Below are 19,225 nucleotides of genomic sequence, written 5' to 3'. Positions count from 1 at the left end.
GACGTGAGGTCGATCAAATCCCCATTAAGTGCAAAATTGACTAAACTTCTCAAATTCGCCAAGCCTATAAGTTGAAATATAACAAGAGGCCAATGGGCCTTAACAGTCACCTGATATTTGATACAAATTAGTTATGTAATTTACTAGCCAACTGATGTCTTTTGTTCACGAAATAGGAACATACATCTAATAGGTCTACATACAAAGTTTCATTAAGCTTGGTGCATATTTACTCACATTACCGTGTTCACAAGGTTCAATAATTATTATTGCAAAGGGCAATAACTCCATAAATAAGTTAAGAGTCGACTCAAGCTTATTTTCAAACTTATTCGAGATATTTCCAATGTTAGTCTTTATGCAAAATTTCATTAAGCTCGGATCATATATATTTACTCAGGTTATCATGTTCACAAGATTCAATAATCATAATTACAAAGGGCATAACTCCGTAAATTATTGTTGAATCATGCTGATTTTCGAACTCGTCCGAGATCTTTCCAATGTTAGTCTACATACAAAGTTTCATTAGGCTCGGTTTATATTTACTCAAGTTATCGCATGCACAAGGAAATGTTAACGAACGTCGCACGACGCACGACGCACGACGATTGTGACACACCACATTGCAAAATTTTGGCCGATATTACCACCATAATGAAGCTTCATAATGGAACCGGACTGGGTTAAATAATTTTCGATAAGATAATGAAATAAAACAGAAGTTCGATGTCGATTTATTGCTGAAAATCATCACTGTTCAAATTAACCTGATTAAAATCAGCTGCTTGTTTCTCCGCTTATTAGTTGCTACAAATGTAAGCTACAAACATCGGCTACCATCTTGTGTTCTGATTGGATTATTGTTGCAATCGAATTTAGCATGTTCGAATTTGAAGAAAAATTAAGATTTTTTTTTCTTGCAGATTTATGGACTTAGCAACATTTTGGTATTCAGCCAATTTAGAAGTGTTTACTACATGTACTAGATAATGTGTTCATATTTACACAAATATTAAAAAAAACTAAATATACACAAAAAAGGATATAATCTATTTGAAAGCATCTGTTTTTTTAATTTATTGAAATATTGGCTACCGAAAAGGTCGTTCCGTTCAATATCCAGATATCAAAACACTTCAAATTGGCGCGATCAGTCAACTTGACAGGTTTAGGTCTAGTTATTTCTGACGAAAGTATTATCGGTCAAGCATTGATATCAAATACGTGAAACATAAACTTCTATTATCGTAACAAATTTCCAATTGGTTTGATCGATACACGTAACCATTTCTCAAAATCCCATGTACACTGGTTTTCCGGTGAATATCGGTATAGCGGGAATGGAAATCCCCCAGAACAAACGTCATGACGTCATAACCTGCAACGCAATCTGTCTGATGACGGCGAAACATGTACACACAAACGATGGCCGACAGCGACCGCTTGGTTTTCTTTTATCGCAGTTTTTCCAGCGACAGAGATAATGTAAACTTCTGCCGATCATGCATATTTAAAGAGAAAAGATGATATAGATTTTGAAAGGTATAGTACAAATCGTTTTAGTAAATTCATTGTTCACATAAGTTTATTCGGGTAAAATAGAAATTACCTGCCAAAAATACTATTCCGTATCCTTTATGATTAAATGAAACATGCAGGCATTGTAAACAACACATACTGTTCATAGTCAAGACGACATCATTGAAATATTTAGTCAAATCTCAGTTTTGATATATTTATACAGGTTTATTTAAAGTCGAATAAACTCAGAATATTAGCTTTTGTTTTGTTTTACTTTCTCTGACCATATAATAAAACAGTTATGGACTTTTGTATTGGTAAATATGATGTTCATACCACATCATGTTCACCAGCACAAAAGTCCATAATTGTATAATACTGATAAGTTTAAGATTTTATGAATATCTGCATATAAAAAGAATCGTAAAAAAAATCGTACGTAATACTGTTTGCAACCTTCATTATTTCTTACATTGACTGTATCATTTCTTCAACTTATTTAGACTAACTAAAGTTTGTCTATTCTTGATTCGTATAAAAAACGACTTTCCGAACAAATGATTGTTAGCGACTTTTTCCATGTTAGGATACTAAGATGCTCCAACCCAAAAAGCAGAAAACACATAATCACATTCTTTTGCAATTATTTGGAGGTTAGGCCTCTATTTTCCCTATTTTTACTGGACAATTATACATTACATGTGTATTAGTTTTTATCAGATCACTCCTATTGAAAAATGAAATTAATAAACATTGCTTCCTCTGTAGTCTTTGCTGTTTGATTTATAGTAGATGACTGGAAAACACTTACCTGGTAAAATGGTTATAATTGATACATTGAAACTTCGTCCTCTATAGATAGTGCCAACGACAAATAATAATGACACGTGGACTATCTTACAGTAAAACTGGAGACAGTTTAGGAGAAAAAAAACTTCCTTTAGATTACAGAGAGAGAGCGACACCCAAATTTAAAGCAACACAGTTAACCACAGTGAACCGTTACTTCTGTATCTTCTGTTGCCTCCAGTTTTACCATGAGATAACCCTTGGAGTATTGAGGAAGTTCACTGGATTTCTAAATGTTGTTCTAAATTTAAAGTTTTAAATCAAACTCGATAACTTTCAATGTTCTGCAAGCTGTGGCATAGTACGGAAGCGTATTACGCTAACATAGAAAAACATTTTTTTACATGATAACGAAAATGTTTTATTTGGCGGCCGTCACTTAATTATCTGTCAGATATTTATATGGCGGCCGCCATATCATTTAGCGGCAGCCAGATAAATTAAGTGGCAGTTGCCACATAATTATATAGCGGCCACCAAAAAAACCATTTTCGTTATCCTGAAAATAAATGTTTTTCTATGTGAGCATAATATGTTTCTACAGTGGAGATATGGGAGCCTGCAGAAGACATTTGACGTACTTTCTAAGAAAACCCCTTTAATACGATGTCCATTATATTATCAGGTCTTTCAGCAGCTCTTAGCGATACACCAGATATTGTTTAAAGATGTTAGCCCATTTGACCCCTGTGACTTTGACTCATGAACGGCGGTCAAGGTAATTCATTAGGAAAAGTAGCCCTTCATCGCAGCATGTCACATACTTAATATCAGGTCTCTAGGCCTCTTGGTTATTCACAAGGAATCATTTAAGATTTAGCCCATTTGACCCCTGTGAGCTTGAATGAAGGTCAAGGTCATTCATTTTAATTTGGTAGCCCTTCATCTCAGCTTGTCACAGACCCAATATCAGGTCTCTAGGCCTCTTATAGTTATTCACAAGAAGTTGTTTAAACATTTAAAAATTGGTTGCCCTTCATCATAGCATGCTACATGCCAAACGCCAGTACCCTAGGCCTCTCGGTTATTGAAAAGTCGTTTTATTGAAAATTTTACAAACGGCACATGATGACGAACAAGCATGATGACCATATGTCTCCCGACCCTTCGGGTCACTTGACCTAAAAATTAATTTCCATGATGGCTGCTCATCAGCCATCTTGTCCGATCTGCCCCAAAACAAAATTTGCATGGGTTTTTACAGATGAACGAATGCCGACAACTTGAATAACCCACATCCAATATAACTTACAATGGGTCGTTAGGGCCTTAACGGTCATCTGACTATTGGCACAATATTGCACATCAAAGAATATAATAGTGGCAAACAATTAAGGCAATACAAAAGAACTTTTTTATTAGAAGATATTCAGTTTATGATATACTTGATGAATTAGACCATGAATGAAGGTCCCTTGTTTCCCACTATGCTACAAATCCAATATCCTCTAGTCTTTAGGCCTCTTTAGTTATTCATAAAAAGTCATTGAAAGATTTTAGCCTATATGACCCCTGTGACCTTGATGAAGGTCAAGGTCCTTCATTTGAACAAACTTATAAGCCCTTCATTCCAGCATGCCATAGACCCAATATATATAAGGTCTATAGGCCTCTTAGTTATTTACAGGAAGTCGTTTAAAAATTTAAGCGTATTTGACTCCTGTGATCTTGAATGAAGGTCAAGGTCATTCACTTGAACAAACTTGGTAGCTATTCGTCCAAGCATGTCATAGGCCCAATATCAGGTCTCTAGGCCTGTTAGTTATTCACAAGAAGTCATTAAAAGATTTTAGCCTATTTGACCTCTGTGACCTTGAATAAAGGTCAAGGTCATTCATTTGCACAAACTTGGTAGCCCTTCATCCCAGCTTGCCGCAGGCTCAATATGAGTACCCTGGGCCTTTTGGTTCTTGAGGAGAAGTTGTTTGAGATTTTATCCTTTTTGACCCCTGTGACCTTGAATAAAGGTCAAGGTCATTTATTTGAGCAAACTTGCTAGCCCTTCATCCCAGCATGCCGCAGGCCCAATATGAGTGCCCTGGGCCTTTTGGTTCTTGAGAAGAAGTCGTTTAATGATTTTAGACTTTTTGACTCCTGTGACCTTGAATGAAGGTCAAGGTCATTCATTTGAACAAACTTGGTAGCCCTTGAACCCAGCATGCTACAGGCCAAATATCAGTACCTGGGCCTTTCGGTTATTGAGAAGAAGTCGTTTGAATGAAAATGTACGCATGGCGCACGACGATAGACGATGCATGATAGGTCATCATGACCCTCTGGGTCAGATGACCTAAAAATAGAAATTAAGCACACAGTAAGTCGTAGATTGTAGCCTATTTGAACCATGTGACCTTGGGTGCCCTTAATCCCAGCATGCTACCGGCCCAGCATAAAGTCACTAGGTTTCTCTAATATTGACCAGAAATATAAATATTTCAGCTTATATGACTCCTGTGACATTGAATGAAGGTTAAAGTATTTCATTTGACCAAACTTACAAAGGACATTAAAATTTTCGGAAACAAACCAGTTCTAATAGAAATTAGAATAGTTGGTTTTACTGCGATATGCCTGAAAAGTTCACTGTAGTGATGATATGTGTTAAACTCGATTGCAGTCCGCCATTTCACATTGTGGTCGGATGTCTTGTATGCCACAAACTGGCTCTTGCCAGTGTAATAAAGAATTTTTGTCTCTTACAGTAGGATGTTTACATTATTAGATGCATGTTCTTGTCTAAATATGGGGCCGCGGTGGCCGAGTGGTTAAGATGTCCCAACATATTACCACAAGCCCTCAACCTCTGGGATGCAGGTTCGAATCCTATGTGGGGCAGTTGGCAGGTACTGTCCGCTGGTCGGTGGTTTTTCTTCGGGTACTCCAGCTTTCCTACACCAACAAACCTGGCATGTCCTTACATGGCCCTGGCTGTTATTAGGACGTAAAAATAAACAAACCAAATCGAAATATAATTTCATCAACTCCTCAGTGGTTATGTATTGCATTTGTTTAACGTATGTGACTTTGGCTCGGGTAAGGGTACCGTGAGCGTACAAATTGTACCTGCTTAATTGTATTGATCAACAATTTGATATTTCAATGGTATCAATCAAAATGCTTAACAATGTCGTGAAATTTGTCAATATTTCTTGTCCTATGTTTCATAAGGAATGTAGAACAATACATTTATGTCATATTTTGCGTCGTGGTTATGTAAAAGAAGAAGCCTTACTGAATTGTCCCTTTAAGTCTTTCATTCCAGCATGTTACAGTCTCTACATATAGGCTTCATAGTTATCGGCAAGAAGTCATTGAAATAGTTTAGCTTATTCGACCCCTGTGACCTTGAATGATTTAAGTTCTTTTATTTGAACAAACTTAAGTTTGGTATCTCTTCATCCCAGTATGCTATATCAAGTTTCTAGGACTGTTATTTATTTTCAAGAAGTTGTTTAAGATTTAAGCTTTTTTTACTCTGTGACCTTTAATGAAAGTCAACGTCATTGGTTTAACAATTGTAGTAGCCTTTTATCTATTAGCAAGCATATTACAGACCCGACGACAACCTCGATCATACTGTTATTAAACCATTTTTTTTCCAGCCATTTAATTTGAAGTACTTCTTCATTGCAATTTTAATTTAAGCAATTTTGTGACATCGCTCTAATGTTTCTGCTTCATACAGGTTTGCAACAAATTCATTTTTCTGATTCCTCTATTTTTGCCAACTTATTTGCACATGAAAAAAAACCTCAAACTTTATTATAAAGAAAAATATCTATTTACCAGATTATTATGCCTAAACTACAATCTGTCGGACAACTATTGATTAAATTCTACCAAAGGAGATGTCAATTTCAGTAATCAACATCTGTACAACTGCTATCATCACTAGGTGTTCATTTCATTTCTGAAACAGACATACTGACTGGATCTCAATATGATTAAAATACAGATCCTTATAACCCTCCGTTAAATAGAGGATCTGACAAAATCCCATAGGGGTCACGTCCAGATGACCTTTACACCAGGTGGAATTCATACCAAATACATTTTCTACACATGGCTACATCAATTGAAAACGATATTTCATCCCAGTATACATATACAATTAGCTCTATTGTGCTCTTTGGGCGAGATGACTACGAAAACAAAAATAATGTTGACAGTTTTTATCAAACTATCTTGTCCCCTGAAATTAAAATAACAATTTGATTGGCCATTTCCAAAGGTCACCTGGACCTGATCGACCCCTAATGGGATTTTCTCAGATCCACTATCAAGCGTAGTGATAATAAGGATCTGTATTTTAATCAGTGTGGATTGGATCTGTTCACAAAAGAAAAGATTTTATTTAGTATTCTAATCATTATGTGATTTATTTAGTCCATACATGTATTGTCATGCTTCACAGGGATAGGTATTATTATATATCAATAAATACATGAAGTAGATATAAATATTACACTTTTGAAAGGAAAATTTCATTAAATTGTGATTAAATAAATACTTCATATTTGTATATATATTGAAAGCACTGCTGTATAATTCATGTTATTTATATTATTCTATAGTCTATATCAAATACATTATATTAATATCATAAAGGTTTCTCTCCTGTATGAGTCCTGAGGTGTGTCTGTAGGTTACCCGACTGACTAAACCCCTTACCACAGACATCACATTTGTAAGGTTTCTCTCCTGTATGTGTCCTGAGGTGTTTCTGTAGGTCACCTGTCTGACTAAACCCCTTACCACAGACATCACATTTGTAAGGTTTCTCTCCTGAATGAGTCCTGAGGTGTGTCTGTAAGTTACGCGAATCACTAAACCCCTTACCACAGACATCACATTTGTAAGGTTTCTCTCCTGTATGTATCCTGAGGTGTCTCTGTAGGCTTTGTGTCTGACTAAACCCCTTACCACAGACATCACATTTGTAAGGTTTCTCTCCTGTATGTATCCTGAGGTGTTTCTGTAGGTTTTGTGTCTGATTAAACCCTTTACCACAGACATCACATTTGTAAGGTTTCTCTCCTGTATGTGTCCTGAGGTGTTTCTGTAGGTCACCTGTCTGACTAAACCCCTTACCACAGACATCACATTTGTAAGGTTTCTCTCCTGTATGTGTCCTGAGGTGTCGCTGTAGGTCACCTGTCTGACTAAACCCCTTACCACAGACATCACATTTGTAAGGTTTCTCTCCTGTATGTATCCTGAGGTGTTTCTGTAGGTGTTTTGTCTGATTAAACTCCTTACCACAGACATCACATTTGTAAGGTTTCTCTCCTGTATGTATCCTGAGGTGTGTCTGTAGGGGGCCTGCCTGACTAAACCCCTTACCACAGACATCACATTTGTAAGGTTTCTCTCCTGAATGAGTCCTGAGGTGTGTCTGTAAGTTACGCGAATCACTAAACCCCTTACCACAGACATCACATTTGTAAGGTTTCTCTCCTGTATGTGTCCTGAGGTGTTTCTGTAGGTCACCTGACTCACTAAACCCCTTACCACAGACATCACAATTGTAAGGTTTCTCTCCTGTATGTATCCTGAGGTGTGTCTGTAGGTTACGTGAGTCACTAAACCCCTTACCACAGACATCACATCTGTAAGGTTTCTCTCCTGTATGTATCCTGAGGTGTCTCTGTAGGTTTTGTGTCTGATTAAACCCCTTACCACAGACATCACATTTGTAAGGTTTCTCTCCTGTTTGTATCCTGAGGTGTGTTGGTTGATTTAGTGCCTCATTGAACAATTTAAATGGATCCTTAGTGTTAGAGAAAACTGCTCCTACATTTGTATGGTCACCAGTTTTGATGATTGATTGCCCATTTGTGATGATGTTTTCTTTCTCTTCTTTACACTTTCCTTTAAAGTTCTTTTTGCTTTGTGCATGCAGATCTTTCCGGTTTAAAATTAATGCATTTTCCTTTCCCATGTCCATTCCATTCTTTTCCTTCAACAATCTCTTTGCCAGGCTAATTGTAAACTGAGATATCCCATGCTTGATTTTGCTGTGTCCAAGAATGCATTTCTCTGAGCTGAAGCACCTCCCACAGAAAGGACATCGGAACATTTCTGGAAAAGAAAAAGTCAGATAAATAAAATTCTTCATGGTGTTTAGCATTATTAGATTAATAGACCACTAAATAATAAGTGGATGTCAAATTTTCTCCCATTCTAAATGGATTTAATTATGAGTTATCAAGCAGTATTTCTGAAACAACATCATTGCAAACATTTCAAGAACTAGAAGTTACAGTAGATCTTGATTAACTACAATGTAAATTGTACAAAACTTATGTAGCCCTTTAGCCCAGAATGATGCAGACTCTTATCAATTATGCGGGCCACATTGTAATTGCACGAGAAGAAATTGAAACAAGAAAGACGCGAACGACAAATGATGCTGGACAAAAGGTGGTCATAAATAAGTCAACAGAAACTTTATTATAATCAATAACTAATCTAGAACTCTATATTATGAATTGTCCTAGTTTTTACATACTTGTTCCATTGACAGTGAATGGCTTTAGCTCCATTGGATCCTCAGTCCTCCTGATGCCCAGCTCATCACTGTATTCCTCTCCATACCAAACTAACAACTCACTGCCAGGTTGGATGACTTTGTGAGTCCGGTAATATATCTGGCCCTTGTGTTGGTAGGCAGTCATGTTCTGCTCCTCTTCTGTCCTGGCACAATTCACATACCTCATCCAATTAGAGTGGACTTTATCAAAGGCGTCAATGAAATGGCTTGGTTTACCATTTTCATAAATCTGAAACATGGTTACCTAATATAAATACAGATTATCCTCATTATACCGTGCATTTTCCATACAAAACATTCACCCTGCCCATACTATCCATTCAGTTTCTGCATAAACATAATGCAATGACTTGTCACATGCATTATAAATCCATTAATTCACACATCAAGATTGCGTAAAACATTTCTATCATTTAAATCCATTCCAATTTGTAGCTCTAACTAATAACAAGAGCTTTTTTTTCCCAATGATATATTAAACATATAAATGGCTAAGTTTCAATCAAAGTTGGATCCATATGCAAAAGTTTGCATTGGTATACATAGTTGTTAAATTGATACTGTGAAGTTTAACTTTCTATCACATGGCCAGAGTACTTTACCTGGGTTTCAAAACTTTCTTTTCATTTAATCATCTAAGACATCTCCTATTTTTCATTACAGTGATACAGTGATTTACCTGCCAGGCATATCCAGTAGAATGGGCCTTGTCTAAATCCTGTGTTTCAACCCCTTTGTATGGACCAAATCTTGTCCTGGTTAAAATTTCGTGATCTGACCAAACTCCAAGACCTGCATTTGGTATTGATGATTCCCGTACAGAAAGGCCGACAGGCAAAGTGTGAAGCGATCTGTCTTTTTCCTTCAGTTTTATATCTACAATCTGAATTAATTTGGAAATGTTATTAAACTCCATTATCATCCATCAATCTTCTCCCTAGAGCATGCAATGATAATGAAAATCTTTATGTATCGATAAATTATGAAAATCTAATGGTCCTTTTCTCCAAGTCTGGTATTTTTTTCATTGAAAATTAATTAAGTGCTTTATGAAATATTACATTCCAAGAAAGAATTATTATAAAGGTGTCTGTGACCATTTCATCTTATACATGCATATAAATGTATATATTTATACCTGAGTATCCTCAACAATGTTCAACGGTCCATGTACAGGACAATCTCCTTCGTATTCCTTATTACACTCCTCACAATCTAAATACAAACAATATAATAATAACATATACGTTTGATGTTCTTAAATATCATAGTAAAGGAGATAGAGTCTAAACAAGATTTTTTTCTCTTCTTTTTTACGAAGATCAAAGTTAAGGTCACAGTGAGCAGGCTTTGGTATATGTGAGTGATTTACCGACTGCCATAGTGATAGTCAACTAACGCGCGGTATTTAAGACAATGGCGGGAAACATAAGACAACCTGCATTTTGCTATGAAAATTAACATTTGTTTAATTTTAATTAATTTGTTCAGAGGATGATGATAAGTATTGTATTAACGGTAAAGCTAATAATTTTATCGATCACTATTACATTTCCATTTTGAAAATTAAAAGCCTTTTCGGAAAGTTAGTGGGCCGTTAAGTCACTGTGAGCAGCCGCTTTGGTATACATGTGATAGACTTACCATCTGAAAGTAGACCACATACCAAGTATAAGTTTCAAAGCCTCCATATAGAACCCAAACAAATTTATTCTTTGACTGAGGTTAAAGGTCAAAAAATACAGTGACCTGGTTTTGGTACGCAAGATGGACCTACATACTAATAAGTATGAAGTAAGCTTTATTATATTAGAGCAAGCCAGAGAAGTCGATCAGATGGACATAATGCAAAACCTAGCCTCCCCATCCCCTCTATAGTTTCCTTGTCCAGGGACTTATTATCAAAATTTTGATAAGTTCTAAATTTTCCATACTTACAAAGAAATTCATCATCATCTGGCACCTCAATCTTCATGTAGCTAACAGCAGAGGAGGCAGGCCTCAATGGATATGTGTGCGTTGGCTCCTTACTCACTGGTTTTGTTTTAGATGCAGGTTTTTGTTCTGGCTTCGTTATAGTTTCTGTTCTCTATGGCACATAAATCAGTGTTAAATGTTATCATTAGAGACTGTAATCAGTCAAATTTCTAGGTTGTCTTGAAATTATTTGTGTTTTAAGAATTTATAATGAACAATTCTTCTCTTTATAAATTCATAAAACACAATAAAATTAATAGGCTTAGAGGGTTTGTATCACTCACCTGGATTATTGAAATGATACTGGCCAAAAACCACATTTCAAAGAGCTGAGATATTTTAAATAATTTGCTTTTATCAATTAATTCTCATAAAATGGATACCATTCATCTGACAGGTAATGGAGGCAAAATCATTTTTGACTTGAGATACACTTGGTCCCTTTCATGAGAGAATTATTATTGTAAATTAAATGAAACCTTGATTTCCCCTGATCCCATTAAATACGGGGATCAGGATCATCACTTATGCAAAATGTCTTGTCTCCCCAGCAGGGGAAAGTGTTAGAGAATTATATTCATGCCAAATCTTATCCTATTTTTCTAAGGGTATTTCTCACCTTTGGTGTAAATCCATCAACTAATTTTGACCCGTACTGTTTGAAAGGAGTTACTCTATTTTCCTGACCCTCTGATCCCAGGATACCAGAGCTACCATATAATATGCAAAATCTGATCCCCTAAAAATGAACAAATTTGTTGTACAATAACTACAGACTTTATGTCTATAGTACAAAATGTAGCGATATGAATGAATTCCATTGATTAGGGTCCAGAGCTACCATTAATGTAAAATCCTATTCCCTTATGATGTCCTTGACCAAATATAACAACCAATGTCAAACTGAACTGCTAATATAAGCAGTTATTAGGCTGTTTTGTAGCATCCCACAATTTTTAAGCATTTATTAGGCAGTTCTCAGCACTCCAGTTTTAAGCAGTCACTGAAAACTGCTAATATTTCACCATACAAGATTTGAAACTGCTTGTTGAACTGCTTACTATATTTGTTTGTTTGTTTGATTAATTAACGTCCTATTAACAGCTATGGTCATGTAAGGACAGCCTCCCATGTATGTGGTGTGTTGCGTGTATGTTGTGCGAGGTGCATGTTTTGGGAGACTGTGGTATATTCATGTTGTGTCTTCTTGTATATAGTGGAACTGTTGCCCTTTTTATAGTGCTATATCACTGAAGACACCAAGCAACACACCCCACCCGGTCACATTATACTGACAACGGGCGAACCAGTCGTCCCACTCCCTGTATGCTGAGCGCTAAGCAGGAGCAGAAACTACCACTTTTATAGACTTTGGTGTGTCTCGGCCAGGGGACAGAACCCAGAGCCTTCCTCACAGGGGCAAACACTCAACTCAAGGCCAAAAGTGAGGCGGTGCCAAGGGAGGCATTAGGGAAGACAAAGTCAGTTAGGAAGAAGAGAAAAGATAAGATCCTAAATTTAGTCGCCTTTTACGATCATGCAATAGGGGCAGCAGGTACTATTCTAACGCCCTACCTGCAGGGCAGAACTATATTTGCAAGCAGTCAGTGACTGCTTATCATAGTGAAACTGCTTGTCATTGACTGCTTATAGACCTTATAGCAGTTTACCAGAGCAGTTTGGCCAAGGCAAGAAATTGCATGGCAAAATAAGACTTAAGAACTTTATACTTTTTAAAAAAAAAACTGGTCAAAAGGTTTTGACCTTGCAGACATTATTTAGGTAAATTTGTTCTTAATCTTTGCCAGTTGATAAGTAACATCCAAATAAATGCCTTGAATGTTTTGTGTATGTTTCCAACAGCTACTTCAGAAAAGTTTTGATTTACTTACCTTCTGTCTAGTAGTTTTCTTTGGTAGTGGTTCAGCTTCTTGTTTGATGGGGAAAGTGAACTGAGGAACTGGTCTTTTATCTTAAACACACAATCCATTATCAACTTAAGTAAAAATTCCATCATGATCAACCAAAGGATTTGACTTTATATTTTTATCCAGCTTTGAGCTCACACATCACAAAGTATTATGTTTCCACTTTTTAAATTTAAATGTATAATATTGACAAAATGGAGTTCAAAGATTTCAGATTCTCAGGTATTTTTGACTCCTGTGATCCTGAATGAAGGTCAAGGTCATGTATATATATATAGATAAATCTGAAAGCCTTATAGTCCTGCATTCCTCAATACCACAGGGATCTGATCACTTAAAATCTCTTCACCCCTGGACCATCTCATAGTAAAACTGGTGGCAATTAACAGAACAGACGTACAGGTAGACAGTTCTTTGATGTATATCAAAAGAACCTGATAATGGTACACTGTGGTTGACTGTGTGGCTTTGAAGTTGGGCATCGCTTTCTCTGTAGTCTTCTAATGAGAAGCCTTTGGAGGCCTGTGATTGGTTCAGATGTTTTACACTGAGATTCCTTCAGTTTTGCTATGAGATAGTCCAGGGGTGTAGAGATTGTAAATGATTGGAACCCCTGGAGTATCAAGGATGTAGGACTGCATACTACAAGCATAATACGATACTACAAGCCTAATAATCTAATATGACAAACATGTTAACCTATTGGTTTTTGACAAAAAGTCATCTAAAGATTTTAACATATGACACCTATATGACCTTGAACGAAGTAAAGGTCAGTCATTTGAACAATTTCATATCAGCTTGTTAAAAGGTTCAAAATCAATATCTTGTACCTTCCAAGTCATTTGAATAATTTTGTTTAAGCACAGCAGACAGATGATGGTGGTACAATAACTGGACAAAAACTTAAGGCCGTTCAAAGAAATACTTGTGTTTCTGGTAGCCTGACCAACTCTTTCTAAATATCACCTCTTTGGCTCTTCCTCCTCTCAGAAGAAGGAGTCCACTCATCATCGCTGTCGTCAGACAAAACTGGTTTTTTCCTTTTTGTCCATCCTCTACGACTTTTCATGAAGTCTGGCTTGATGGCAGGCAACCCTTGAATGAACATAAATCAAATAGATGCTTAGGTATAATCAAGGGTTTCAATTCACTAAAAAACTAAAATAAAAAATTTTAATGTGTATTCAAAAATAAATTCCCTTTAACTTTCTGCGATGTAACAAAAAATTAATTCCAAAATAAAATATTGAATTGATTTCAATTTGGCCCTTTTTATTGCTGTTTCTATAAAGATTAGGTCAGTACACATCACACAATATATACTAGATAGACCTGTTCTAGACTGACTCAATGTTCTGGGTTTGACACTAACAGTGTAAAATTATCAAACTGCCAATATTTCAAAGCTCAGGAGCCCAGCAAGTTGCTTGTTTTCTGTTGAGGAAGAAAAGTGCAAATTCAGTACCCAAATTAACTTGAATGCAGGAAATTGCATCTATCATATTCTAGGGGTGAAACGATACACTTTACTCACAATACAATACATATCACATTATTTGTCAGCGATACAATTTGTATCGCAATACTTGACCCTGTCTAGAAGAATGACAAACAATTTGTCCTCGAATGAATGACAAACACTTGTCCTTGATGTAAGGTTACATTAATTACAACAACAAAATTAAACAGAAGTGTCATATTCGCTGTATTACTGCTCTTGTAACTAACCTCCTGGTAGCATAAACAGCAAATGGTTAATTTTTTATCCTTTTCATCTTCATCAGCACGAAAAACCAAAATGTTTCCATACACTACCTTTAAATTTTTCCGTCATTCAGATCTTATAAATGTCTTGTGTGTGGGCTTTGTCAGGGCAAGAAATATCCCAGGTCCGATGGCCCGAGACCAGTAAAATAATGCTCTAGGGCAAGTGAAAATTGGTGTAGACTTGCCCGATTTTAATGTAAATTACCCTGTTTTGGGTAAAGTTAGACTGAAATCTTAAATTCGAGCAAGGAGTTTTCAAAATAAGTTTAATTATTGCCCTGTTTGTCCTGACCGGTGGCCGTCATTTTGTTTTGGTTACACTTATTTCCGGAGCTTACGGAATGAACTGAAACGGAATGAAAGTCGCACCGTGAACAAAACTTTTGTAAAGAATCGCGGGTCACCGCCATCTTCGGTGAATCGTTTCACCCCTACTATATTCGACCCAAAAATTGAAACGAAAGGCCCATGGGCCTTAACGGTCACCTGAGTTCTGATATAGAATGAAACAAGACATATAAAACACTATACTAGCCCTTGAGGTCGGTCAGTGATTTTATAGATTTGACTTTTTAATCTATAAAAAATTTTCACATTTATTTTACATTTAGCTGCAGTTTTCAGAAAATGGAATACCTAGAGATGCCATCATCTCATAATTTTTCCTCATGTTCCTAAATCTCAGCTTTTCATACTCAGACATGTTGGACAGCTGTGCTTTAGTGAAGAATTCATCAATGTTGTCATTTTGTTTGTCCAGCTTGGAGAAGTCCAGTTGCTGCATACCAAAATCAGGGAATTTCTGAAAATATCATAACAAAATAACTTTAGCAAGCTCACTCCACAAAGTCCTGCAAATGACCACAATTATAGTAAAACGATATATTGTATAGCCCATCTGATTAAAATTTCTGTAAACAATGCAAGTACATGGAAATTTACCATAATGGGGAAATTTATGCTAATTTCACAACAGGGATCAATCTAGCTCTGATTTATTACCGTTTATGGATAAATTTCTCCTCAAGGAATGAATTCCCCTCTAGCCTAAAATTCCTCTGAATATTTAAAAAAAATCCCCATTTGAAGCAAAAAAATTACCGTTTTTGTAACAAAATTTCCCCTGTGACTTATTTTTCATTATTTTTCTTAGACTTTTGTTTGCAAATTTCTTCATATTTATCATACAGCTATGCATATTTTATGATAAACTCAAATTGTTCATGATTGAGCTTAAAATCTTGCTTAACTAAATCTAAAAATAAAATTAGTTGTTTTACAGTACTTTTTCATCAAAATGAATATAATTTTGGACCAAAATAAGAAGATTAAAATTCCCCTATATTTCGCCAAACTTTCCCCCTATTTTGAAAAAGGGTAGTTTCCCCTCAAACCTAGATTGATCCCTGCACAATGATTGTTATATTGTGAAAATCCCCTGGGTAATTATAAACAATATTATAATTGTTGTATCTATTTTTAAGCATTGATCGGTAATTTGGTAACTAACATTGGACAATCACTATGTAACAAGCTGACAAATCCCAGCATGTAAGTTACAGATGGTTTTCCTGAACATGAGCAACAGGAAGTACATAAGAATGACATTTTTATTTACTTGGATCGGGTCCATCTGTATAAAATGATGGACCCGCAGTTTTTGATATAGGCCTCTTAAGGGCTTTGTCAAGGCTCTTCTGAAAAAAGCACAAAATCACAAGCTACGTCTTAAATTCATAAATGAACAACTTGGTCGAACCAGTGAAACTGTTTACAATCAAAAAGCAGCCCGGACATTGGTTAGAATGTTTCCTTTTTCACAGATATCCTGGTACACATTTTTGAACCTGGATGCTATAGTCTTCCACAACCTGATCTGTAACTGGGTACTTGCATTCTCGCAACAGCCCTTATAAAAATTAAAATCAGTTGTTTATGGACCCCATTTTATTTGAGAAGAATTATCTAAAGATACTTACAGATGCCATGATTGTTCAGGGACTTCTACTCAGATTTGTATTAAACCAAACACACAGCTAGATTCTGGATAATCTGTACATGCAGACAAAAGAAAATAAATTGCAAGATCATTCATCAAATGAAGAATCAGTATGTTTTGTGATGACCTTTCTATGATATATTTGTACCATTTTGCTTATCATTAGGATTGTTTCATTTACTTCTTAAGATTAGATTAATTCTATTTTCATCTTTGCTCGTATTGTAATAAAATAGCCAAACAAAGTTCTAAAGCCTTTTATTCATATTGTTATAAAGCTACAAAGTAATCATTTTAATAACTAAGCATTCATTTATAAGTATAGAATTAGAATTATTTTCAAATCACAGACATTAGACAACTAAAAAAATGTTTTAATGAAGGAGTCACAGTGATTTTTCTCCCTATATAACTGGGTCGGTAAACGACCCCATTCCCAAAGCCAACCCCTCCCTATTTTTTCCCAATTACAATGAAAAATTCCCAAATCAAATCTCTGAACAAGAGCTGTTGGAGAACAGCAAAGCTCGCCTATTCAGAAGAAGTTGATGTTCAAGTATTTAATATATAAACATGGAAATATGACAAATTAACAGACTCAAAACCCCCTAAAGAGCCCCAAATTGGTTGTATTATCACGTTCAGCATCCATACACAGTAGGAGAATAAAATCATAAACATTTATGATGACTTATGCTTAAACAATAGACAAAATAGAAACTTGCTCCAAAACTTTAACATGTAAATATAACAAATTAACAAGACTCAAAAACCCCCTAAAGGACCCCAAATTGGTTGTATTATCACGTTCAGCATCCATACACATTAGGAAAATAAAATCATAAACATCTATGATGACTAAAGCTTAAACAATTGACGAAACAGAAACTTGCTCAAAAACTTTAACGTGAAATGGGACGCCAACGCTGACGCCAGGGTGACAACATTAGCTCCCCCTATTCTTCGAATAGGCGAGCTAAAAACGAATAATACCTGGATATCTCACCCACCCTCATTGTTTAATCTAAAAACAAACTACTCTGAAACTGTTGTAATTGTTGTCACCTTTTGATAAAATCAGAAATATATATATTGTATATATGTTTCTGATAAAATGAAACAGTTTACAGTTTTACAATATCTAATCACCTGTAATACCATGTTCAGTAATGGGTAACTTTTCCCCAAGACTGCTCGTTTTGAGGTTAAAAAATCCCAATTTGTTAGTGTTACAAAAACTTTTTTTCCCAAAATGCCCTGAAAAATCACTGAGTCAGAAGGATTCAGTTTCACATAAAGTGTCAGACAAAAGCTTGCATGCATCCATTCATTGTTTAAAAGTTGTAGCAGACTACAGAAGCTTAATAAGATTTTCCCATTTTATCATCATAAATTTCAACTCAATATTTTATCATTTCATCAACAAATAATTGTGAATGAGTTGTCAAGTGTGTTTTAACCAAAACTATTTCTTTTTTAACCATCTGTGTTTTTGTTCTTACTTCCATATGTCTTATAAATACTGATATTTTACTTTTAGATGCAATCATTATTCATCTTCTATTTTGATCTTTAAAACTAATGCATGACTTGTCTTTGCTGTCGATGGGCCGTAAAACTCGGACAAGCAAACTACAGAAGCTAGCAGCCGACCATGTAAGACATGTTAAATAATAAATAGGCCTGCCCTATGCATTGTTGCTATTCCAAACATGTTCGACTGAGCAACACTAAATAAATGTATTTCACCGTTAATGGGGTAAACTACGAGTCTTTTAGCGCTCTTCGACTTCTACGCTTCCATTTAGCAAGAGTCCAGAAGCTAGCAGCCGACCACGTTAAATAATAAATGATAAATATATGCATTGCTAGCCCACTTTTCTTTCATAGAATTTCAAACATGTTTGATACATCGGATAAAGGAACGTTGTTTTACATACTTACACGATGTTTGCAAACTAAAGGCTAGGAAAATGCGAATAGTCAATCCAATCAATCGTCTTTCAGACTTCTCAGACTTAGGCTAGATGTCTACGTCATTGAATCTGGAAGGCGGGAAAATGTTTAAATACCCGGATGAAAAAGTCGGTGCGTTCGATAAAATTAAATCGTAGTCTGAGATCGAAATCCCGGCTTTTTAAAAAAAAATCGTAGTAAAATGGGAAAAAATCAGGGTCGGGGGTAAAAAATTAGGGTCGGTCGGGTAACCCTAAACAGACTTTTTTTGGCATAATAAAACACAGGGACCTGGCACGATTTTTTTTAAACAAACAGTATACATACTTGTATATATATATTATACTATTGGTTAAAAATTTTCGTGCCAGGTCCCTATTTTAATTTTTATAACATAATTATGGTCGCTTCAACTTACTGTTCGATAACCACCATCAGCGTGCTTATTCCTTTACTTATACATTATCTTTGTTGACGGCAAAGGAACACCCGGTTTATCTATATACCGGTAGGCATTTTCCCTTGGCTATCTACCTACATGTACTTTAAAAGTTTGAAGACCCGTTTAAACTAGTGATTTTTGTATGCTAACACCATTTCTTACATGTATGCTAGATAGCGTTAATAATATGTAGTAGGAGCGATGGTTTGACCGGTTTCAACTTTACA

At 35.7% G+C, this 19,225-nt stretch overlaps 1 protein-coding gene across 2 annotated transcripts; it reads right to left on the bottom strand.

Moving 5' to 3' along the window:
• Positions 1-6,874: 6,874 nt before the first annotated feature.
• Positions 6,875-18,646, bottom strand: LOC138305435 (zinc finger protein 85-like). Of its 2 annotated transcripts, none has more exons than XM_069245659.1 (10): positions 18,545-18,646; positions 16,581-16,653; positions 15,238-15,403; positions 13,801-13,929; positions 12,796-12,875; positions 10,865-11,015; positions 10,065-10,141; positions 9,606-9,809; positions 8,885-9,155; positions 6,875-8,454 (listed from the first exon to the last, which is right to left on the bottom strand). In XM_069245659.1, the coding sequence occupies exons 2-10, from the start codon at positions 16,587-16,589 to the stop codon at positions 6,974-6,976; spliced, it is 2,568 nt and encodes an 855-aa protein (XP_069101760.1). In that variant the 5' UTR covers positions 16,590-16,653; positions 18,545-18,646; the 3' UTR covers positions 6,875-6,973. The 2 variants fall into 2 exon arrangements, with proteins under 2 accessions (XP_069101760.1, XP_069101761.1); XM_069245660.1 differs by having other exon boundaries at positions 15,297-15,403.
• Between the last annotated feature and the right edge of the window lie 579 nt (positions 18,647-19,225).

Source organism: Argopecten irradians, chromosome 13, assembly GCF_041381155.1.
Source record: "Argopecten irradians isolate NY chromosome 13, Ai_NY, whole genome shotgun sequence".
NCBI classification, from domain to species: Eukaryota; Metazoa; Mollusca; class Bivalvia; order Pectinida; family Pectinidae; genus Argopecten; species Argopecten irradians.
The sequence above is the reverse complement of the archived record's forward strand: the minus strand, read 5'-3'. Positions and strand labels throughout refer to the sequence as shown.

Coding starts and splice junctions, on each gene's coding strand:
- LOC138305435 (XM_069245659.1), bottom strand. Junction 9,810..10,064: donor ACATTGTTGAGGATACTCAG/GTATAAATATAT, acceptor AAATTAATTCAG/ATTGTAGATATAAAACTGAA. Junction 9,156..9,605: donor CTACTGGATATGCCTGGCAG/GTAAATCACTGT, acceptor ACCATGTTTCAG/ATTTATGAAAATGGTAAACC.